Consider the following 24264-nt stretch of genomic DNA (forward strand, 5'->3'; position numbering starts at 1 on the left):
CAGCAGTAAATTCTTTAATAGAGAATGTTCCTGTTGTGACTTGTTTGCTGTTCTGCTTGAATTGTCAGCTCTCTGCAAAGCTGGTGCACCCAGCGGCTTTCCCCCTTCCAGAGTTCTCTCCTCAAAGAATAACTTGAGAGTACAAAACCTGTTATGCATGGAACAAAATGTCTCCAGTGCAGATTTTTGAGACAAAAACTGGTTAATGCAGTCACATGTGACTAGAAATACTGCATGGTTCAGTCGAAATTAAAAGGAAAACAATTGCAGTGTTTGTCAAATGCTATTTGTACTATAAAATTTCTTACCATTCCTTATGCTTGTACACTTTCCTTGGGCATTATACAAAATAGAGCTTCTTACAGAAACAAACTTAGCATCAGTTTATGTCAAAGGTATATAAGAGATTTAAGGAGACTTGTGTTAAGTAGAAGGCTGTTTGTCATGTTTTCCTGTTTCTTTCATGGGATGAGGTGGTAAAATAATTTTTCATTGATTGTGATCTTTATTGCATGCAGATGTTAGCCATATACTAAAATGCAGGCAATGGCAGTTTTCCGTATGAAACTGAATAACCTTCCACAGTTGGAGCAACTTATTTGAATGGTCTCTGGGGGCTTGTTCTGTGGTTCATACCTCATTGGGTGAAGTAAATCTGTATCAGCTGTATCACAAGTTGTGGAGCAGAAACTTTTCAAGTTTTTGCAAATAAGTTGATGTATAGCTGCCTTGAGTAAAAATGGAAATATTCAGACATTTGCACACTCTACGCTTTTTAGGTCTTAGATCCGAGTGTCAATATCTTTATCTAAGTAGCTGGACGGGACACTTTGTAAATAATGGAGGAACACTGCTTTAAAAATCAACCAGTGTGAGCTTTGAAGAGTTGTGGGGGTTTTGTTTGTTTTTCTTCTGTGAACTGTTATCTTAGATATTCTTGTTAGATTTATAGTAGGCCGTAGGAAATGAACTTCTTTAGGTGGTTGTCCATACACACCTTCCTGTGTGGATACACTGGAAGAGCCTGAACTCAGCACTTTGTGCAGCACAAGTGTGCCAGCTGGCTTGTGTGTTTGGCAAGCTTTGTTCTTTGCTGCCTCCATAAAGAGCACATCTCAATTTGTGCCAGTCACTTCTTGGCTGTAGATGAAGATGCTTCTTGTCTTCCTTAGGCTGTAGTAAAACATTTTTTCTAATGTGCAGCTGCCCTTCCTTTCCCCCCGCCTTTTTTTCCAATGTGGTTAATTGAATTTATGAACTTTCTTTAGTCTATTGGCAGCTTTTCTATTTGAAACTTCCTTCCCATCAGTATTTCCATCCACAAAGATACGGTCAGAGTGCCCTGGATTGAAACGCTATTAATCATGTGATGGAGCTGTGCTGGATACAGTAGATCATCAGAAGTGAGCCTCTGCTACCATTCAGAAATATGTTTCAAGCCTGAAAGTTCATATCCAAGAGCCTGCATTTGTAGAGATGGGGACTTTAGGTTCCAGATTTACCATATGGGTGGAGTTTGGCCGGTTCTGAACCCAGGATCTTCCTGTATGGTGTCTCTATGGACCTAGAGAAGGCCCTGCAAGTTCCTTGCCAAGCTGTATGTCTGTCTTGTCTTTTGCAAGCAATCAAGTCAGCCTTTTCAGGGAGGCTGTGAAGATGCCTCTGTGAGCAAAGGGAGTTTTGAAACAGAATTATTTAAGATATTACTTTAAAAGATGTACTTGTTTGTGCCATCATTGTATTGGAGTTGGCTTGGTGGGTTCTTTTTTAGTGCTAAACTGTTTCTGGGTAAGGTTCTGTCTAGAATGGCGTGGAGAGCATAGCATCAAAAGAAAAGCAAGGAACCAAGGTTGTATAGTATTCCTCTTCATTATTTTGTGGGTTTAGCTCCCCAGCTTTCAGCCTTCTCCAGAACTCTGAGCCAGCAATTACTTGCCTTTTTATTTTTTTCTGTATTAACTTCGTACTAAGTTAATAAATACTTTTCAGGGTCTGTTGATATCACTTCTGCACACTGTGAGCACCTTCTCATCTCTTAGATAACATCTCATCATAGTGAAGGCTCTGAGTATTGACACATTGCTCTTATGGACAGTTGTTATTCTTGCTTCTCTGCTTTCCATGAGGCATGTATAGTATTGTTCCAGGGTATATACTGGATACTTCTTTGTGTTGTGAAAGATACTCCCAGTAATTTGGCCACACAGACTTTCAGGTAATGTCATTGTGGTTTTCTTCTGGCTCAAGGAAAATACTTTGCCAGGGCTGATGTTGAAAGACTTAGTTTGTCATTCAATCTCTAGGTATCCCGTCTTTTCTAGATGGTGAGGACTGTTTTGAAGTTGCAGAACCGCAATTTCGTTGGGTACTCTGTAGCAAAAAATTTGCAAATGGTTTCTATATATTTTGAGAAGTACTACTGTTCTTCAATTTCTCACACAGACATAAGGATTCTTACCAAGTCTAGTGAACACCTCTTCTGCTTTGCTGGAAAAGTAGCATGACAAACTCAGTTTGTTTGGGCAGCTTCATAGATGCACCTCAAAACTGATATCTCAGTCACAGTATTTGAACTTTCTCTTTTGGTTGTTTGCCTTTGAGAACAATGCAGATAATACTAAATGTGTTTGCAGGAATTCAAAAGTCAGAGACTCAATTCCATGCCATATGTTAAACATATGGATTGCTTCTGAAACTGCTGACAGTAGATCTTAATTAGTTTGTGCACTGGAAGTGCTGATAACTTCTTAGTGATTTATAATGGCAGCAACTAAAAAAAAAATACATGTAGTGATTGTGACTGATAAATTAAAAAGCTGAATACTTTTAAAAAATGCCTATTGACACAGCTGAAGTCTGACCACTTTATAGTACATTTACAATATTTCTATATTATTAGTATTGATAATTCAGTTTCTTGCAGTTGTTTTGTTGAAGGAAATACGGTATTGGTGTTTTGAAGGTTGTCATTGAAACAAATGTCTGTTATAAAATATTTTACCCAACTTCTGTAATAGGATACACAATCAGTTTAGTAATTTAACTTCTATAGTAATGAAACAGAGTTGTAGTCTTTTATTTGAAAAATTGCATCCCTGCTTTGTGCTGGTGGGCTGTTGATTTTACCTTCCATTACATATTTCACCTCACCTTTGTTAGGTGTGTTTTTTAAAAACCTTTCCGTATTGCTTTCTCTTTTATTCTTTGTCATTCCATTTAACTTACTGCCTACATGGAGTATAGACCAAAAAAAAAAAAATCCAAGTGGGATTTAGACTCCTGCAGCCCTGACATCCCATTTTGGATCTCCATATTATTATTCTTATCTTTGATAATCCTCTGCTGTTTGTCTGAAGAAAAATTTCTGTCAGGAGTCACTTGGTGTATGGCAGAGCATGCAGCACAGATTTCCATTTAATGACTGGCTCATAGGTACCACTGTAAAGCTACAAGTGATGATAAAAGAATTGTAGCCATCAGCCCTTTACCTGGAAAACAATAACTTGCCCCTAGGCTGTCCCTTACAAAAGAGGACACAAAATATTTCTCAGTATAATCAAATAAAGAAAAACTAACACTCACAGGAGAAAGTAGTTCAGAATTGGGGTTCAAGTGAAGTGTGTTCCTGTTGCTTACATATTAAAAATAAGTATGTATGCATTATATTTATTCCAGTCTCAGTTTGTATTTCTCAAATATTCATTTTAAGGCATGTACTCCAAGTTCACTTATGAAATAATCCTTTTCATAAGAAGTAAACTGCACAGGAATGGGGGGAGAGGCCATTCTGGCCTTTGTGGAGACTTTGCTTGAAGTAGTACAGAATGTGAAAGATGCTTTCTTAACTTTCAAGATTATTACAGTTGACAAGAACCTGTGTGAGTTTGTGATTATGTGCAGTTTTAATCTCTGTAAGGTACGAGCTCTTCACTTGTCTGTGTTAACATAGAAGGCTAAAGCCCATTTGCCCCTTTTTGGATTTGTGCTTCTGAGCTCATTGTTCTTTTGTAATGAAACTGAAGTTTTAGGTAGTGACCTGTGAAAAGGTTTGAGGTTTGAATTTTGATGATTTAAAAAGCTTCTGAAAGTGGTGACCTCGGTTCTGGAATTGGCTCCATTCTTATCATAACAAAACCTGAGATTTGTTGATTACTTCAGTTATGCTTTTTTAATACTTTAAGCATTTTCAGATCCATGGCAAGGGAATAACTGAAACTTTTTTCCTAGAATAATACCACTTGAAATTAACTCATGGTCAGTGTCATGGTATTTCCCCACACCTCAGCTTGATTTTTAGAAATTGTAAAATGATCTTTATGAAGAGCTCTGTAGTGTTTAGAAATAGTAAAATATTATTGCCTTTCAGATGGCAGTGGTGACTCTAGAATACAGATAATAGATGGCAGTAAACTCGAGAGACAGATTTTACTACTAAATTTGCAGTTAATATGGACAAATAAATTAGGGTTCCTATTTCCAGATTGCTGTAGTAGCACATGAAGCTGGAATTCTTTTCCTAAATAACTAGCAAGAGACTGAAGCATAAGCATAAAAAGCAAGGAAAAAGATTCTGGGTAGTCATCAGAAACAAATATACTGCTGCTTTCATCAAGAATGTCTGCAATAACCTAACTACCTGATTGGCATTATTTTTGTAGATGTTGCTTTCACTGAATACTTGTTTCCAAATATATTGCTCAACATAGTTTTCAGAATGATAGTTTCAGTGTAGCTTCTTGGACTGTAGAAGCCAGAACCACAGCAGAGTTCTGAATGAGGAAGAATTAAAAAAAGCGAAGAGATGGTACAGTTAGGTGTTTTCCATCACCTCAAGATCAGAGGGTTTGATGCCACTGTTGCTGTGAGCTGACTGAAGACCCTCTTCCTAGGAAGAGATGTTTACTGCTTACTGCTTCACCGGCCCAGGGCTGTCCACTGCCAGCTCCCCCATGATGGAACTCATAACTGTATGCTGAGGTGGAGCAGGGAGTGAATCACTTATAACCCTGGATACAGCCCCTAGCACTGACCCAAAGCTGGGACTGGGCCCATGTGGCTGGGAGACGGTGGCACCATTCTTTTTGGTGGCAGCATGGTCTCCATCCAGCTGTGAAGCCACACTACAAGAGTGCAGGAGTGGAAAAAGTTACACGTAGGGTTTGATGGTGGTGGGGTGTGTTAAAGAAATGAAGTGGTCTTTCTCCCTTTACATGCACAGGTCACTTGAAGTCAAGGAAAGCTGGCTGATCTCAAAGGATTCTGAGTTTACACAGCCAGATAAGAATAACTTTGGGAATACATTGAAGTTTCAGTGGAAAGCAGCAAGGAAATAATGCATACTCTGCACATATATACCACAAGCTTGCTACCTAAAGCAGATGCTTGCTTTTGCTTTTTTAAGTCATTTTAGAGAAGAGAATCTTCAAAGATTTTCTGAGGTTGAAGGTTTCTTTTAGTAAAGAGATGTCTGAGGTCAGAGAACAGTTTAATGCATTTGTTTGCCTTTGGCCATTTACATGTGACTTCTTTATGTTCCTTTATCACTTTGTAGTTATTGGAAGTCTAGTAACATTTTATTTCATTTGAGATTTTGGTACCAGAAACCATTTCTTATGAGATTTGCCCAGAGCTTTCCAGAATGTGTGTTTATACATTTTATTACACTTTTGAGATATTTACACTGCTGTGTATGACTTGGGCCTGTCACTTTTTCTGCTTTCTTTGAAATAAAATTTGTCTTTTTTTGCCTATTGTGCTGAATTAGATTAAATGAAGTCGTAGCCTTTAAATCGTGTGCTTGATCTCCTAGAACAAGGTTTATTCCCTTCCCCTCCTCTCCCAAAGTGTATCCTGAAGTGGATGTGTGCTTTGTCTCCACAGTAATTTGACTCTTACAACCAACTTTTTTTCTAATGCAGCATCATCTTACTGTTAACCATTGAAATCTTTAGGTTTTACCTAACTGGTGAATGTAGCAATCTTCCTGCTATGCTTACAGACAGATCTTAAGTTTTAAGTTTTTTGGGTGTGTTTGGGGTATATATGTAGACAATATTTCTTTCTTTAGTGTTTTTTTTTTTCCTTAAGAGGCTGGTCACTTGCTGGATATAGCAGGCATGTTTAGAATGTAGCTGCAAAACAGGCTGAGCATTTTATAAAATCCTTAGGAATACAACGTGGCACCTATAAGCCATGGACCTGGTGTTGGAATACTTCATTGTCATAAAATCCGTAGATGATATACTACCATTTGTATGTATTGTAAATGTCAAACTTGTGTAGTGTATGGGTAAATTTTGAGTCTTCAACCTTGGAATGAACAACAATATTGTTGGCAAGTTCTGATTTCAGAAAGTATTAACCTTAGAATCCGTCTGTATAGAAATTTTTATGTAAAAAGATGCAGATGCAGCTTGTATTCTGAGCAACAATACCTTTTTGACAACAACAACAATCTTTATTAGTATGTATTAGCTTGCTAGAAAACCACAGAAGTCTCTTCAGTATCTTCTTATGTGAAGTTTATGCAGAGTCTTTTCCAAAGCACCTTTCTTCAGTTGGCTCCGTTTGGAGACTTAAAAATTAATAGCATAAATAAATAAAAATTCCAAAATACAGCTTTAAAAGTACATTGATCACGTGTACTTGATTACTTTCTGGCATATGCTGCCAAAAGCTATACCAGTTTCCCTGTCACATCACCAGTTAAAATGGATGATCAAAGGTAGCTTGTGAAAGGTGAAGTATATGAGGAAACATGCTTTTTTTTTTTTCCAAAATAAGTAATTATTTTAGTGTAGTTTCTCTAATTTTGTCCAAGTGTTTTTTCAGTGTGTTAAATCTGTGTAAACTTAAGAGTAAAGCATAACTGAAGCTGATCTTTTTAATATGCAGGTTTCTATAATCCAAGAACTTGTTACTGGTTATGAAGCCTCTTTGAAAACCTGTGACCTTTTTAGTACATGTGGTAAGTTTCTATGGTCTTATATTAATTGCACTGTAATTACTAATATTGTTTATGGCAGTTATCAATAAGTCTTGAAGTGCTGATAATTTGTGTAAGAAAATAGTTGTATTACCTTCTAGCAAATGAATGTATTACAGGAACTTGCGAAGTTTTGGTTTTTGTTTGTTTTTGAAATGCAGTCTTCAACCTTACTTGTCACTGTAACTTATTCCATTTTGTTGCAGAAAATGGAGAGAAAGAGCCCCCAACGACGCTGCTTTGGGTTCGGTATTTCCTGGCACAGCACTTTGACAAACTTGGCCAGTGTTCTTTGGCCTTGGATTATATTAATTCTGCAATTGCAAGCACTCCAACATTAATAGAACTATTCTATTTAAAAGCAAAAATTTACAAGGTAAAAAGTGAATGTGGACGTGTAGAATACCTAGTTTACTAAAAAACAAACATGCAACACATCAGACTGGTGTGAATGTGTGGTTGGTGTTGCAGTTAGTGGTGGTTATGGGAATTGGTTGTCATGTGGGTTTCTCTTTGGACACTGCTCTGGCTGGAAGAAAATGAAAGCCCTTTTGTTTAGGTTTTGCAAAGCAAGTCACAACTTACAATGAGTTGTCATTCTGATAAAATCTGGTGGCAGGAGGAAGGGAACAATAACACTGTCTTTTGTTATTTCTCAGAGAGAAATACCAGTAACTATAGATTTCAGGAATTGGTCAACAGAAGGCATATAGTGAAAGTTAACTATTTAATTTCTCCCTAACAGCATGTAGGTAACCTCAAGGAAGCTGCCAAATGGATGGATGAAGCACAGTCTTTGGACACTGCAGACAGGTTTATCAATTCTAAATGTGCTAAGTACATGCTGCGAGCAAATATGGTGAAGGATGCAGAGGAGATGTGCTCTAAATTCACAAGGGTAAGTATGTTGCTTTAATGAAGAGAGGTTTTGATTGCCTCTGGCAGTGTTTTTTGCTTGAGTAAGTTTTGACACAATTATCGTTTATTAATGTCCATTTTTAAGAAAATGCTCTTAGACTTGGTGCTAAATAACTATATAGAATTGCAGAATGGTTTGGAGGGGACCTTTAAAGATCATACATCCAAAAACCCCCTGTCATGGGCAGGGTCACCTTCCACTAGACCAGGTTGCTCAGAGCCCCATCCAGCCTGGCGCTGAATATATCCAGGGATGGAGCATCCACAGCTTCTCTGGGCAGCCTGTTCCAGTGCCTCACCATCCTCACTGTAAAGAACTTCTTCCTGATGTCCAATCTAGACCTACCCTCTTTCAGTTTTAAGCTGTTACCCCGTGTCCTGTCACTACAGGACCTGGTGAAAAGTCTCTCTCTGTCTTTCTTGTAAGACCCATTTATTTTTTTTTTTATTGCCATCCTTCTAAGTACCTCTCTGGAAATTCTGATGGAAACCTTGTTAGCAAAACCTGCTTTCTCAGTAATATCATCTGACCTAACTGCACAGGAATGTGCACTATATTCATTATGATTTAGCATTAACAAATTAATTTGGACTTGGACAAGTCATTCCTTTACGCTAGTACTAGAGACAAATTTTGTTAAAGCAAAGTTGAAACTATAAAGAATAAATCCTAGGACTCTTTTTTTTAAAAGTACAAAGTATAAATCTAATTTCATTTATTTCAACTAACAAGTTCTAAGAAACTTAAATATACTACATGATAAAGCAGTAAAGATATTGGTGGACTTTTTTTAGACTAGTAGATGCCACTTACCTGGCAGGGGGGAAAATGACAAGAATTATTTGCTGACCTTTGAGATTTTTAAAAATAGTGTTGTTTTTTGGGCCCAAATTGTAAAAGTGAAACTGTGTATACAGGCGTGAGTTAATCTTCAAAAAGATATTTTGAGATGCTAATCTTGTTCTGATAACCTTTTAGAAAAATGATGTAAATTTCTTCCTTTTATTTGGGAAGCACAGAGTACTGCAAGTATTATTCTCAGTTGCTGGGTGGTTATATCCATCTTCTGTTATATTCTAAGCATTTGAAGGATTGATTGTTTCTGCTAATGGCCTGAAGCTAGTCATAGGTGAAAGAAGCAGCTGGTAAATTATAACAGCAAAAAGCAATAATGACATTTATTTCAGGAAGGAACTTCTGCAATGGAAAACCTAAATGAGATGCAGTGCATGTGGTTCCAGACTGAATGTGCTGCAGCTTATCAAAGGCTGGGGAAATACGGTGATGCCTTGAAAAAATGCCATGAAGTAGAAAGGGTAAGTAGGTGCAAACACCTTCAGTTTATAGTTTATTTCCTAGTATTTCTCACAAACTAATGAAAATATTTGCTGATGTAATCACTATGATTTTCCTTGCATATAAAGTTTCTAGTATAATGATTTTTAAGAACACGTTAATACTTGGTTTGTTGTAATAGATAAGATGTCATCCCTAGATATTATGTAAAAAAAAAATTATGTGAAGTGAAAACTAACCATGCAACTATTTGTACATTAACTTTATGCTATCTTTTGCCAGTTGTTTTTTTAATTAGAACAATCACATCTCAGTTAGCTTTTAGAGTGCTTAAGTCTTCAAACAGTCACATTATAGTTTCTGGGTGGGTTTTTTTCCCTACTTACAGGTTCTCTTAGTCAGTATTATATTTCTATTCCTGTTATATATTGCCTTTAAATAATATCAGTTGTAACAATATTCACCTCATCTAATAAAAAATAGACCAAGAAAGGGAAATGCGTAAGAGTGGTTTGTTTCTCTTTTCTTCCTTGAAGCATTTTTTTGAGATAACGGATGATCAGTTTGACTTCCACACATACTGCATGAGAAAGATGACTCTTCGTGCCTATGTAGACCTTTTGAGATTAGAAGATGTGCTCAGGAAACATGCCTTCTACTTCAAGGCTGCTCGATCAGCAATTGAAATCTACTTGAAGCTCCATGATAATCCTCTTACCAATGAAAGCAAAGAACAAGAAGTGAATTCAGGTATGTAGACCATAATAGAGGCTCATATGTATATGATGCAGGTAAACGCTTATTAAACTAATGAAGTTATATGCTGTAGAATAAATAAGAGTTGTAAAATACATAAGCTTTTCTGTCATGATTTGATAAGTGAAAAGAGATCATAGATAATGTCACAGCTTTCTTCCTGTCTGTTCCCCTCACATTTTAAAACTAGCACATGAATGAACCTGGCTGTAGTTGGAGTGCTTGGAGAGCAGTGGTGTTTCAGAATACAAAGAAGAAAAATCAAATTCAGTTCAGCCACTTATCCACTTAAACAAAAGACAAATGTCAGTAAGAGATGAATTATGGAACAATGGGTTTTGTGGGAAAGCAGTCTGAACTGTAAGAATTTAATTTTAATCTAGTGTACTTAACTTATTACATAGTAATACTAGTTAACACTGCATTCCATTTGATTATTATCCATGTAATTTCAGGACCAAAGAATACATGGACAAGTGTGTATTAGCAAAAGTAATAAATCCAGGTAGATATTTAAAACTAGTGTTAAATGGAAAGCAGATATTGCCAAAACAATCTTATGTTACATTCAGATGTGAATAGTAAGTTTTTTCATATCTGCCTATGTATGATGAAGTACATATAAAAAGAGGCACAGTTCAGCTTGCCTCTTTTCTCTCAAATTTCAATTTGTTTTGGAATATAATGTGGCAGGATCTTAAAAGCAATACATCATAGAAACTAAGGTAGGGAGGAATCTTTAGTAATTATGTTTGTTCATTTGCCTGCTGTACATTGGGATTCAATATGCTCATCCACTGGGAAGAGAGTGCTCTGTAAATGGGATCAAAATAACATTTGCTTCTCCTCGCTTCCCCATCTCAGAATGGTGGCTGGGCCTAGCAGAGAGAGGTTGTGGTGCTGTAGGCACAAAAGCAACGTGTTAGTGCCTCAGTAGCCTGTTCTTCTGTTCTTTGCCACATGATTAGTACAAATCCTGTTCTCCGTGGAACACCACCGTAAATGGAGTGGAACCATGGTATTTTTCTGGCTAAACCAGTCATGTCAGTGGGACAGCAGGGAAGGAAACAGAGGGGTGAAGGGAAATGCTGGTGGTTCCTCACTTCTACGTGAACCTGCAGGAAACCATGTTCAGTGTGTTCTGCTTTTCATGCAATTGTTAAACTCTCTTGGTTTTTCTAAATGCTAGCCCAGTCTAAAAATGTGAACACAGCAAGCAGTATGAAGATTCATACAATGGTTCTGCTGATATATACCAGAACATTTTCTGCCCTCTCCTCAAACAGTATCTGTTTTTGTTTGGATTTATTTAGTTATTCCATGGCACTTGTGGAACATCAATGCAGATGTCATGGCTGTATTTTGTTCAGACATTTAATACAAGATAACCTTGTTTTTAAGACAGAGTATAATTCCGTCTGAATGTTTCTAGCCAGCATCACAAGGAAAGTGAGCTACAGTCAATATGGGAGCTTAGTATTCCCTTTGGAAACCATTGTCCATTTTCTAAGGTAAAACCTGTCATAGAGGCAACAATTTCATGTAGTTAACCTGTCAGATAGTTGAGGTTTCTGTAACAAATATGGAGGAGAAGATCTGCAAGATCAAGTGTTGTGTTGTGCTGTAAACAGTAATGCAGTAGTAATATTGGATTATATAGTGATGATATTCTGTCAAGTGCTGATACTTAGGTAAATCTCTGACAAAGTATGCCAGTTTGGTATGGCGGAGGAGTGTTAGTGCCATGTCTGAGTGGTGCTTGACAGAGACAAGATTTTAAATTAAATACTCTCTTAATGTAAGTCATCTGTTTGTTACCTTAATCTGTAGAAAATCTCTCAGCCAAAGAATTGAAGAAAATGCTTAGCAAGCAAAGAAGAGCGCAGAAGAAAGCAAAACTTGAAGAGGAAAGAAAACATGCAGAAAGAGAACGGCAACAAAAGAATCAAAAGAAAAAGCGAGATGAAGAGGAGGAAGAAACTAGTGGACCCAGGGAAGAGCTAGTTCCTGAAAAACTGGAACGGGTTAGCATGGTTTTTCATGTTAAATTCATGTGATAATAATCCATATTACAGGCTTTTTATGATAATCAGGTTCTAAAATAATTCACTTTTTTAATAAAATTGTTCATGCATACCAAGATAACTTCTTGTAGTCTATCTCTGTTTACACTAAAGAAAAGTAATAATTTTCCTCTACTAAATCAAAGTTCTATACTAATAGCACTGTTGCTTTTTTAAATGTGGGGGTTCTTTTGAACAGTAGGCCGTCTTTCATTAAAATAGATACTCAACAAAAAGATAGTTTGTGCCTGAAGAACTCTGGTTTTCATACAGTGAATAAAGAAAAACTAACGGAAATGTGGTTACAGTTCAGAGCATTTGAAGACATGAGCCAGTATTTCTCTGAGCACAAAGAGCTATGTCACATAACTTTAGAAGCTTAAGCTTATTGTCTAAGGCAGTTGTATTTAATTGTTTCCTAAATGCTAAATTACAACACTAAGTCACATAAGCAGTGCCATAGTTAGCAATGATGTTGTCTTTGTCAACCTGAAATCTTGAATAAACACTTCTAAATCTTGCTGTTCAAATAAATGTTGTAGTTCAGTTTAATTCAGAAAGCCATCTATAGTTCACCTTTGGCCACTGATTATTTAAATGTTTGGTATAACAGAAATTATCCTTGGTGTTTATTTGCCATTTATTTTAAGCTTTAAGTTTCACTGTGTTTTTATTAAAACAGGTAGAAAATCCATTAGAAGAAGCCATTAAGTTCCTTATACCACTTAAGAATCTTATTGGAGATGACATAGAAACACATTTATTAGCATTTGAAATATACTTTAGAAAAGGTAAAGTACTGCATAATTTTCTTTTTACTCTACAAAGTTTTAACCCTTCACTACAACCGGTGTTATTGGAGTGTAGCCTAAAATGGTTTGGAATAGATATTTACTTGTCTGAAGCTGGGGTTTGCATCATATCTAGTTACAATAGAGGAAATAGCATTTTTGTTTAGCCACCCTTAAAACAAACAAACTCAAGAGCAAAGCAAGTTGTAGTGTGTACTAATAAATGCTGTAGAAATATTTGCATTGTGATTTTTAATTATGTAGGGGAAAACAGATAGTAACATCATCTCTGCAGTGCTGTCAGAGTTCAGCAGATGTTTCTATTTTATTAAGCAATTTGATGGGAAAAATAAATCTTTTCTAATTCTGTGTAGGCATTGATGTTTCTAATGTTTGTACTAAACAAAACAGTAGTTGATATCAAGAGCAAGTTCTGTATTAATCTTGGTATGTTTTTGTTTTTTTCTCCTTCCCACAGGAAAGTTTCTGTTAATGTTGCAGTCTGTCAAAAGAGCTTTTGCTATCGATAGTAATAACCCCTGGCTACACGAGTGCTTGATTAAATTCTCTAAAGCAGGTATGTGTGTAGGAAGTATGTATGTATGTATAAAGGTACAGGAAGCTGTATTGTACAAGGGCACAACTACATATTTTTGAAACACAAAGCAATATGAAGACAAGTAAATTTGTTTACTGTATAAACCCCAGTAAAAAACAGATCGTGCTGTGCAGGGTACCGTGAATGTATTACATTATACTCCTTCCTTCATTAATCCACCAGGTGGAACCAATAACTCATCTTGGCCAAATTTCACAGAGGAACAGGTGTTCCAAAGATCCTTGAAATACTTAAGTATTAAGATAACTGGTAGATACGGGAGGAAGATTCTGAATTGTGGCAAAGTGTTGTGAACTTGCAGCAGAAAGTTTACAATTAAAGCACCCTTTATGAATGTGTCATCTGTAAATGCATTGGTAGAGCTTGTGTTGAACTGATTTGAAATTCATGTTTCTTTCTGTGCCCAAATTTTGAGAAATCGGAGTTTTAGCAGTGATGTTTATGGTTTCACACTGTTGTCTACACTTGTTTAAATGGGCTTTTTCTATTTTTTTGCTTCTCTCCCTCTTCTTCCCCCTCCCAGTATCTGACCATAGTAACCTCCCAGAAATTGTGAGCAAGGTCCTAACTCAAGAAATGCAGAAAATCTTTGTTAATAAAAACTTGGAAAGTTTTAATGAAGAATTTCTCAAACACAATGCTACCTCCATTCAGCACCAACTGTCAGGTTTGTTTAACTTTTTAATGCTTTTAAAAATGAGATTATTTAAATCCAGAATATTTATCTGCAGTCTGTAATTAATACATAAATTCCAATGAGCTATAAATTCATGTGTTTACAGTTTTTTTTTTCTCTGCCTGTTTTTATAATGTTTAAAAACAAAACCAGAAACCAACTTCATTCACTTTATTAGCTGCATAAGGAGCCTGTTTCTTAACTCCAAAAAGTGTGATCAAACCACCACAGATATTCAAGTATGAAAGCACAGTCATCTCTCCTATTGAAGCTTCTGGTTTTGAAATGACTAGAAAGCATACACCAAAAGCTCCTTTATATTAGAAGCAGTGCTTTTCTCTGTTTCCTTATCAGATAGAATATCTCTGGTCCTAATCATAGTTTTGTCACATAGCATCAATAAAAGCATCAGGACAAACTTATGCTACTTTTGCTTTTCTGCTTCATAGTCAGCTATGAAAATGTTGGAGTATAATACTTCTACATTATATTTAGCTACAAGTAGCTGCTGGAGTGAAGTCAAAGGGAGTTGGAATTGAAAATTGCCATGTCTGAGTATGTAGTTTTGGAATAAAAATTGCTGTCACCTGAGAAGCTAGTAGAGGAGAAGACGCAGAACAACACTTCATCAGTTAGGAAGCAAAAATAAGTGTAGATTTACCAGGTGCTTAAAGTACTTAGAACAGTATTAATGTCACCTGGGTTGTAAAATTACCCAGGATCTGTCCAGAATCACTGGAGAAAGTTGGCTTCAGAGGACTGTTCATCTCTCTTAAAGGAAGGCTGGGTAATTTACCCCAAACTTATAGAGGCCGTTAAAAGATTCTTGTTTCAGGGCAGCATCTTGGGAGAAATACTTGCACCCCTTTCTTGTGAGCAGGCTCCAGATTTGGGGGTCAAGTACAAGTATCTTAGCAGGCAGGTGCTCCTGATTCTTATAGGTGTGTTCTTCTACTGCTGTCATTGTTGGGCATCTAATGGGATATGTTTTCCAGGTTCTACTCTCTGGTCCTCCATTATTATGGAAAATATTGTAGTGACTTTTATCATAGTAGTTGTACAGGCTAAGACTGTCATAGTTCCAGATTTGGCTTCCCACTGCCTACATCTTTAGTGCCTTTGATAAAAATCTGAGCTAGATCACTGTCAGTGCTGGCACCCATGTTAGAGAGATGCCAGGGGCCCTTTTGAAGAGGGTGAGTCTATTTGCAGTCAGTGCACCTGAGGGGCTGAAATGTCTAAAAGCTCCAGTCAGTGGTCCTGAGGGTCAACTGATCACTGTGATCCAACCGTGTATCCATTTACAGGCAGTGGGAACAAATGTGGGATTAGGATTTTTCAAGTAAAATCAAGAGTGAACTAACTGTAGATATGTCATTAGTAGCTTTAGGTCGTCATCTACATATCAGTCTTGCATTTATGCTGAAACAGCTTTGAAGTGATTTGCTTGTCTACTGTACGATTTATCACTTCTTAAACTGTCATCCTTAAGTCAAGTTTGAAAAGGTCTGAGAGACTTAAACCTTAAGTCTGAGAGTACAAATGAATGTTTTCTTAGCCTAAAATGATTACTAGTAAAAAAATAAGTTGGATTTTTCTCCATTTTCCATTTCTCTACCATAACCTCCCTGAATTTAAACAAATGTAACTAAATTTAATATGTTTTTTGACAACAGTGACTCAAACCCAAATACACTCAGTCTATCACTTCATTTTCTGGATACAAAAAGCAGTAAGAGCTGGGACAATTTAATAAGGAAAACAAATTTAATAACTGGAGAAATGAGTTGAGCAAGAGGAGACAATACACTCAATGTGGATTTTTTAACTTTTTCAGTAAAATTATTTCTTAGGCTTTTTGTTACTTGTAGTAGGTTATATAGCAAGGTGTGTCTGAACTTTGTATTTGGGAAAAAGATTTTCTGTGAAATGCCTACATCTTCAGTGAGATCAGATTTTAAATTAAGGCAGCTGTGATGTGAGGAACACCACAGTATTTTGCAGAGATGCTCAGACCAGTTTTGATGAACTGTTTGTGGTCCAAGAAGCTGCATAGTTACATATATGCGATGTATTTTCATTGGTGTCACCTGGTCCAGGCAGAGTACCAAACTTGCATTGCACTTTCCTTGTACCCAAGCTATTTCACTCTGCTCCAGGCCTCACTTTCTGCCATACGGACATCTACCTGTCTGAATTTCTTCTGGACTCCGTTCCACAGTTGTTCAGTAGCTGTATTGTTCACTCATCTCCAGTACTTTTCAAACTAGTATCTCTGAGAAAATGTCTCTTACTTATGCGTTTGTAGGATGGATTGACTGATAGGTCTTCAGTAAAGTGAGGCATTTCACTTTTGTAGAAACAGGCCTTCTGTGTTATTAAATTCTTGTGCTTCTAACAAAATTGAAAATAGCTTCTTCAGTTTCTTTAGTTTTAAGTTATAAACAAGGGAGGAAAATATTGTTTATTAAAACTGGTAAGAAGTCCTCGTTCACCCTGACATAAGTTTTCAGATACTTTATGTCTGTATGTGCAGTATTGCATTTGGGAACACTATTATCTAAATATTGTGTTCTTTGTTGTGATAAGGTGCAAAGATGATGTATTTCCTGGACAAATCAAGACAAGAAAAAGCAATTGCTGTTGCTACTAGATTGGATAAAAACATGAGAGACAAAAATGTGAAGGTAAAAGATACAGTATTTAAAGCCAAAAAAATGTGTGGGATCTTAAATAATGTATAAGCTACAGGATAATGCACATGCTTCATATATTATGATAAATTAATATTATTCGAAAGAACAAGGTTTCAAGTTGTTTTCCTCTATAACTGTAAGATACCTGAATACTATAATAACAGAACTTGTGTTTGCTTGGATTAGTATTGTTTAACAGTACATCTTTTTAGTAATAAAATTATTGTAGATCTCATTTATTAAATCACATCCATTAACTGTTACTCCTGTTTCTTCAGACACTAACAAAGGTTTTTGAGGCGCTGCTTGATGGCAGTTTTGGAAGCTGCCATGCTCAGTGCGAAGAATATCAAGCGGCGTGTCATAAACTGTTTCCCTTTGCGTCTGCGTTTCTGCCTGCCACAAACGAGGACGATAGCAGCATTGCGTCTGTGAATCACACGGCCATTAACCATGATTTGCTGTCTAATGAAATTTGAAGTAGCGTGCGCAAGCTCGTGTGTGTCTGTACCTACGCGCACACATGTATTCGAAACTCTGACTCTTCATTACGTGCTGGCTGGATACAGATCAGGGTTACACTTCCAGGTTGTATTTTAATATCTTTAACAGGTATAAAACAAAATATTTGGATAGTTAAATGAAATGGAGTATGTTATTAGTTATTTTTTTCTCCCAACAAAAACTGCCAATATTTATGTAAACATTATCCTTAATCAGCATTTTTCATGTTTATACTTGTACAGTTTTAAGTCTTTTAATAATCCATCAGCCTTCCCTCACAAAAAATATGAATGTTAAAGACTGCTTTCACATAAGTGTCATTACATATACGGATAAATGTGATCATATCTTGTTAATAAATTATCATTTGAACAGTTTTAGCAGATTAAGACTGAAGTGCTGCTTGAATTGCCCTCTTTGTCTTTTACTGTTCCTTAGTTTTTTTTCTGGATGTGTTGCTTTTTTTTTTTTATTTTTGTTTTATTTTATTTTTATCTTGGGTCGGTTTGGTTTCTTTTGAAGCACGATGACAATGAAAGAGCATTGCGGGGTTTGCATGATTTTGTCAGGTGTGTGTCTTACATGGAACCAGTGTTGATGGATATCAAGATGAGGTTTATGTAAAAAAAACTAAGGCTTTTTGAAAACTTCTACCTGCCTTGTGTTCCATAGCTATTGTTTCCTTAATTTTATGGTCAGTTTAACGTTCTCTTGAGTATCCTAAAGCAATTCCTTGTGAAAACATAATGAATTTGAGACGGTTGTTTGTCCTTTGTTCCATCTTCCCTTTCCTCCTCTTCCTTCTGGTTTCTCCCCATTTGTTTACCTATTGACACTTAAGTTGAAAAAGCTGCTCCAATTTTGGGCGAATGCAGGAGGTACAGTAACGGGGAATCCAGTTCTCCTCTACATCACAATTCACTGGTGAGTTCATTGTATTGCCTCCATTAGAAGTCTTATTTGTCCACTTATGGCCAATACTCCAGTACTTCTCATGCCTAAATACTATTGGTCTAGGTGCTGCCAAGTAAATAGTATGGGAGGAGTATGTTTTACATTAAAAAAAACTATTTAAGGGAGCACAAAGAGGCTGACTACAAATCATAATGAACCTTTTTCTTACTTTGTATTCTGGTGCATTAACTGTTGAATATACAACACATCAAAATGGAAGTCTGAATCTAATATACCTATTTAAAACATAGTATTGCTGGACAAAATGGCTACATATGACAGCTTTACATTCTATAAGAACTGTTATCAGAACATAACTATACTGTGGCTTGTACAGAAAATCCAGTTTCTGGAAACTGTAATGGAATCATTCACTCTTGGTTTGTTTTTATTTCACTGCAATGTAAATAATTTCAGTAATATTAATTAGCCCCTCAAAGGCAAATATAAGTTCATGAAGAGGGGATTTTATTAAGACAAATAAACTGTTCTAATTAAAATTCTCCTTTGTGTGTCATCTGTTTAGATTCAAACATGTTGAATAGAAAACTCACTGTAAAATATTGCCAACATATGTTATGCTGTAATAAATTATTTTGTACACACTTGCCTTTGGTTTGGAATTTTTGTGTATTTATGGATACAAAACTTCAACCCATTATGTTCAATAGGTTTTCTCCATTCAGTTGCAACATTCCCTGATTTAATGTGAACTCTGTAAGCAGTTCAGAAGCATTAAAACAAACAACAAACCCCACCATGCAACAAAACATTATTTAGCACATTGAGACATAACATACTTCCCTGAGAAATATGGCAGGATCTTTTTGTCTTAATGTTCACCATGTGCTGTTTGCTGTGGAATATTTTGCTCTGAGGTGTTTCAAGCAGTGGGAGGTGGTTGGCCATGGTGGGATTGCTTTGGCTCAGCAGTGCCTTAGAAGGAGTTTATCTGTCCGCATAAGGTGAAGGCCTGAAGTTGCAGGGTGATCTTCTGGCTTTTCTAGTAGTGACACAGTGGTAGTGATTTAATTCAGGCCTTTAGAAGAAGATAAGACTGCGAATCCAGTCCCCTGGCATGTGTTTAACTTGACACTTTAAATCAGACTTGAGCAAAAAAATACCTGGGGTGTGTTCTCAGCAGTTTATTCTTTGAGAAAGTAGATGAGCAGTTTAGCTTTATAGACTGAGAATTGTAGGAACTCTCTTGAGAGTTCTGAAAATGTAAAAATCAAGTCTTCTGTCACCCAGTGTGCGCTCTGGTTTTCTCTCAGCACTGCTGGAAGCATAAGATGCTGAGTTTTCTTCAGGGCTCTCATTGCAGATGAGAACTGCTCAGGCTAATAGGTGCTTGTCAGTCCTGTACACCACTGCAAACAGTGGAGGGAATGGGAGGGGTAACAAAAAGAATGGAGAAGAGCAAAAGTCAAGGAAAGGTGTTTTCCTTTATTCTGAAATGATTTAGGGTGTCTTCAGTAACTTGAGTTAGAAAAGTCATCAAACTCAACAGGCCTGCTAAGTCACCCCATAGGAAATGTGCTATAATACATAAATGCTTACAGTGTTTACATGTCATAGAGTCAGTGCTTCATCTTTCAGTGTTCAAAATATATCGGCTGGCCTAGCTCCACTCTGTCATAGTCTTTTCCATTCTTGTGTTCATCACTTTTTTCTGTGTAATTCAACCTGATTTGTCTTCTCAAAGATAATTTCATCCACTTTGACAGTCATAGTCATTCTTGTTCCACTGTTCCATGTCTAAACTTCCCTCCTCTTGCAAATGTGACATCTCAGGATGTAGCTTCTCTTTTCTTAGTAGTCCATTGGCATCAAGATAACTGTTTGGCTGCTGCCACCTCACACAAGCACCCCCTCTTTCCTTCTCTGGCTCCCACCAGGGGGCAGAGAGGCACAGTCCAAGGCTGACTCAACTCCTCGTCATACAGAATAAGCCTGTTCCAAAAACCACAGGCCCCAGTGGGAAATCCTACACCTGATATTTACATGGATATCAACAGTTTAGTCCAGAGTTGGCTATTATGGTGGAAGGAGCAGTTTCTTGCATCTCTTCAGCTCTGACATCTCCAGACTTCCCACATAATGAATCCCTCAGCTAGGAAGAGGTCAAGATTTAAGCATGACACAAAATATTCAAGCAGTATTATATTTTCATGTGTGAATGTACTTGCCACTTACTGTTTCTGGCATTTGTTTTCTCGTGTCTGAATTGCAGGTGTTGATGAGAAGTGGTCAGATCACAGATTTTTCCACTAGAGGGAAGTCTTGCATCCTGAATGTTTGCATAGCAACCAAAGGCTGCGGTCTTGTTTGTTTTCAGGTGTTTTCTGGTTTTGTAGGGAGAGCATAGGAAAATGCCTGTCTTTCAGGCAGCGGAGAGAGCTCATCAGGAGAAGCTTATCAGGAGTAGTCAGCACAGGTTCACCAAAGGGAAATCATGTTTGACCAACCTAATGGCCTTCTATGATGGTATGACTGGCTGGGTAGACAAGGGAAGAGCAGTGGATGTTTTCTATCTTGACTTCAACAAGGCTTTTGACACTGTCTCTCACAACATTCTCATGGGCAAGCTCAAGAAGTGTGTTTGGGTGAATGCACGGTGAGATGGATCATGAACTGGTTGGACGGCAAAGCTCAGAGGGTTATGGTTAACAGTGCGGAGTCTGGTTGGAGGCCTGTAGTTAGCGGTGTTCCCCAGGGGTCAGTGTTAGGTCCACTCCTGTTCTACCTGTTCATCAATGACCTGGATGAAGAGACTGAATGTACCCTCAACAAGTTTGCCAATGATACCAATGGGAGGAAGGGCTGATGCACCAGAAGGCTGTGCTGCCATTCAGTGAGACCTGGACAGGCTGGAGGACTGGGCAGAGAAGAACCTGATGAAGTTCAACAAGGGCAAGTGTAGGGTCCTGCACCTGGGGAGGAATAACCCCAGGCGTCAGTAAGGGTCAGGGGCGGACCTGCTGCAAAGCAGCACTGGATAAGGACTTGGGAGTTCTGGTTGACAACAGGTTGACCATGAGTCAACAATGTGCCCTTGTGACCAAGAAGGCCAATGGTATCCTGAGGTGCATTAAGAGCGTGACCAGCAGGTCAGGTGAGGTTCTCCTGCCCCTCTACTCTGCCCTGGTGAGGCTACATCTGGAGTACTGCATCGAGTATGGGCTCCCCAGTTTAAGAAGGACAAGGAATTACTGAAGGGAGTCCAGTGGTGGACTATGAAGATGATCAGGAGCCTGAAGCACCTTTCTTATGAGAAGAGACTGAGAGAGCTGGGGGGGAGGGGAGGGGAGAGGAGGGGAGGGGAGGGGAGGAGAGGAGAGGAGGCTGAGAGGGGATCTTATCAGAGCTTATAAATATCTCAAGGGTGGGTGTCAAGAGGATGGGACCAGACTCTTTTCAGTGGTGTCCAACGATAGGACGAGGGTCAATGGTAACACGCTGAAGCACAGGGGGTTCCATCTGAATGTGAGGAGAAACTTCTTTACTTCGATGTGCCAGAGCACTGGAACAGGCTGCCCAGAGAGGCTGTGGAGTCTCCTTCTCTGGAGACATTCAAAACCCACCTGCACACATTCCTGTGTGATTTGCTCTGGTGAACCTGCTTTAGCAGGTGGGTTGGACTGGATGATCTCCAGAGGTCCCTTTGAATCCCAGCCATTCTGTGATTCTGTCATCGTTGTTTCGTATGTGCTTAAATGGCTGCATTAGACTCATATTTGTATAACCCAGCTGTCTGCAGGCATTGATTTGGGGATCTGAAGTTGAGAGTGTAGCTGCCTGGGCTTATTTCATACCAGCTGAGAACAGAGACCCTGGGACAGGATATCTGAGCCCACAGATGGTCAGACTGGCCTTTGGGAGATCCTGTGTCACATGTGGAAAACACTGGTCAATCCAGTTCATGTTTTAATTTCCTCAGCCTGTTGAAGAAAGGCAGACTGTATTGGCCTTGAAGATTAGCCTTTGCTCCAGTTAATTTATCATGGAGTAAATGCGCTGTCTGTTCAGCACTCAGACTTTGCTGCTTAAACATATTTCTAGTCTAGACAAAGTATTTGAGAACGTGCTGCTAATGCTTAAGAGGAGGTTTGGGTTTTGAGAGGTTTCTAGAGGTATTTTAGGTATGCAGTAAAGTGGGAGAAGGAAATACATGATATTTCCAGGACTGATTTCATATGATAAACAGTCAAACTTAAAGCAAACCAGGAAGCAAGGACCAGAGCAGGAACTGTCTTCCCATTCTATGATTCCTGTTCCCTGTGCAGAGAGCCTATCACAGAGCACTCCTAGCTCAAGACAAGGGTTTATACCACAAGTAATCAACTGTCATAAAACCTATCTATAAATGTAAGCATACTATACCTGCATGAGGCCTTGGCTCTGTAAATAGTAGTGCAAAAGACATCCAGGGATCCACAAAAGGCATCAGGCACCAAAGGAGTCTGTTAACTGTCACTGGAGATGTCTAATCAAGTTTTATCTAATCCATGCACTTAATTATATTTAAAATGAGCTCAGAGAGTACCTGAAGTTGGAGGAACTTTTATTTCTATTAATAACATTCCCTGAATTTCTAAATGACTGTCTAGGGAAATTCAAACGAATGGTCTGAAGCAGCTAGACAGTCTATGAAACACATTTGGAAGAACCACGCATGGCCATGCCTGAGGAGCAGAAGCGCAGGAGGCCATTGGGGAGATGGCAGCAACAAATAACTGATCAGAAGAAAGCTGCCTCTGCAATTGGCTGTTTACTCTTAGACAACCTCTCACCAGCATTGCCCGTCTCACAGAATCACAGAATCGACTGGGTTGGAAAAGACCTCAGAGATCATCAAGTCCAACCCTTGGTCCAACTCCGGTCCATTTACTAGATCATGGCACTAAGTGCCATGTCCAATCTCAGTTTAAAAACCTCCAGGGATGGCGAGTCCACCACCTCCCTGGGCAGCCGTTCCAATGCCTGACCACTCTCTCTGTAAAGAATTTCTTTCTAATATCCAGCCTAAATTTCCCCTGGCAGAGTTTAAGCCCATGCCCCCTTGTCCTATTGCTAACTGCCTGGGAGAAGAGACCAATCCCCACCTGGCTATAACGTCCCTTCAGGTAGTTCTAGAGAGTGATGAGGTCACCTCTAAGCCTCTTCTTCTCCAGACTAAACAACCCCAGCTCCCTCAGCCTCTCCCCATAGGTTCAAGTTCCCTTCACCAGTCGTGTTGCTCTTCTCTGGACCCGCTCCAGCACTTCAATGTCTTTCCTGAACTGAGGGGCCCAGAACTGAACACAATACTCCAGGTGTGGCCTCACCAATGCAGAGTACAGGGGAAGGATCACTTCCCTTGTCCTGCTGATACAGGACAAAGCCCTGGCCTTCCCAAGGAATGAGGACCACAGTGCCTGGTGGCCACATGACCTACCACGACACACACTGGCTGCGGAGATCTGACTACCTTTTCTTTTTTTTTCCAGAAACATAAGCTATTTCTGTGTCTGCTGGCCGTCTCTTTCTCTCCTAATTGCTGAGGGCTTGTAAACTTGCTCTAATAACAAGAAACTCACGTCTGTGCCAAGTGCTAAGCCTGGCACAATGCCACGCGAGTGTGGAGTTGCTGTGTGCTCTTTGAGGTGTGCTTTTGGGAAGACTCACAGCCTAAGAAACCCTGGATACAACAGCATAATACACGTTTTTCAATACCATGGCAGGATAAACCTGGATGTGCAGAGCTGGGGTTTATAGTGTCTACAATGGCAAAGCCTGTGTTTTCCAGTGGTATTTTACATCCTTTTTTTTTTAAGCAACTTCTGTCCTCCCATGCAAATACTCTGACTTCAGTTTTGTATTCAAATCCTCTGCTGTAGAAATGCAACGAGTAAATCAGTGCTGGGCAGTACGGAGTGGGCAATTCTGAAAGGCTGTAATTTATGACATAAAAGTTGGAAATAGAAAATGAGCATATGGAAGAAGTTGCTGTCGCAGATCCTCCC

The 24264-nt window shown here is 38.4% G+C and overlaps 1 protein-coding gene across 4 annotated transcripts in view; it reads left to right on the forward strand.

Annotated features, from left to right (window-relative positions):
• Window positions 1-18723, forward strand: part of NAA16 (N-alpha-acetyltransferase 16, NatA auxiliary subunit) — a 63026-nt gene extending 44303 nt beyond the window's left edge. For all 4 annotated transcript variants that reach the window (XM_080358422.1, XM_080358424.1, XM_080358423.1 and 1 more), the window contains 11 exons: window positions 6895-6967; window positions 7192-7361; window positions 7731-7883; window positions 9092-9220; window positions 9737-9950; window positions 11787-11980; window positions 12702-12810; window positions 13289-13387; window positions 13953-14096; window positions 16695-16792; window positions 17080-18723. In XM_080358422.1, the coding sequence (XP_080214548.1) occupies window positions 6895-6967; window positions 7192-7361; window positions 7731-7883; window positions 9092-9220; window positions 9737-9950; window positions 11787-11980; window positions 12702-12810; window positions 13289-13387; window positions 13953-14096; window positions 16695-16792; window positions 17080-17280 (1584 nt within the window). In that variant the 3' untranslated portion in view covers window positions 17281-18723. The remainder of the gene's footprint in view (window positions 1-6894; window positions 6968-7191; window positions 7362-7730; window positions 7884-9091; window positions 9221-9736; window positions 9951-11786; window positions 11981-12701; window positions 12811-13288; window positions 13388-13952; window positions 14097-16694; window positions 16793-17079) is intronic.
• Window positions 18724-24264: the final 5541 nt, after the last annotated feature.

This window comes from Nesoenas mayeri (genome assembly GCF_963082525.1).
Source record: "Nesoenas mayeri genome assembly, chromosome: 1".
In the NCBI taxonomy this organism is placed as follows: Eukaryota; Metazoa; Chordata; class Aves; order Columbiformes; family Columbidae; genus Nesoenas; species Nesoenas mayeri.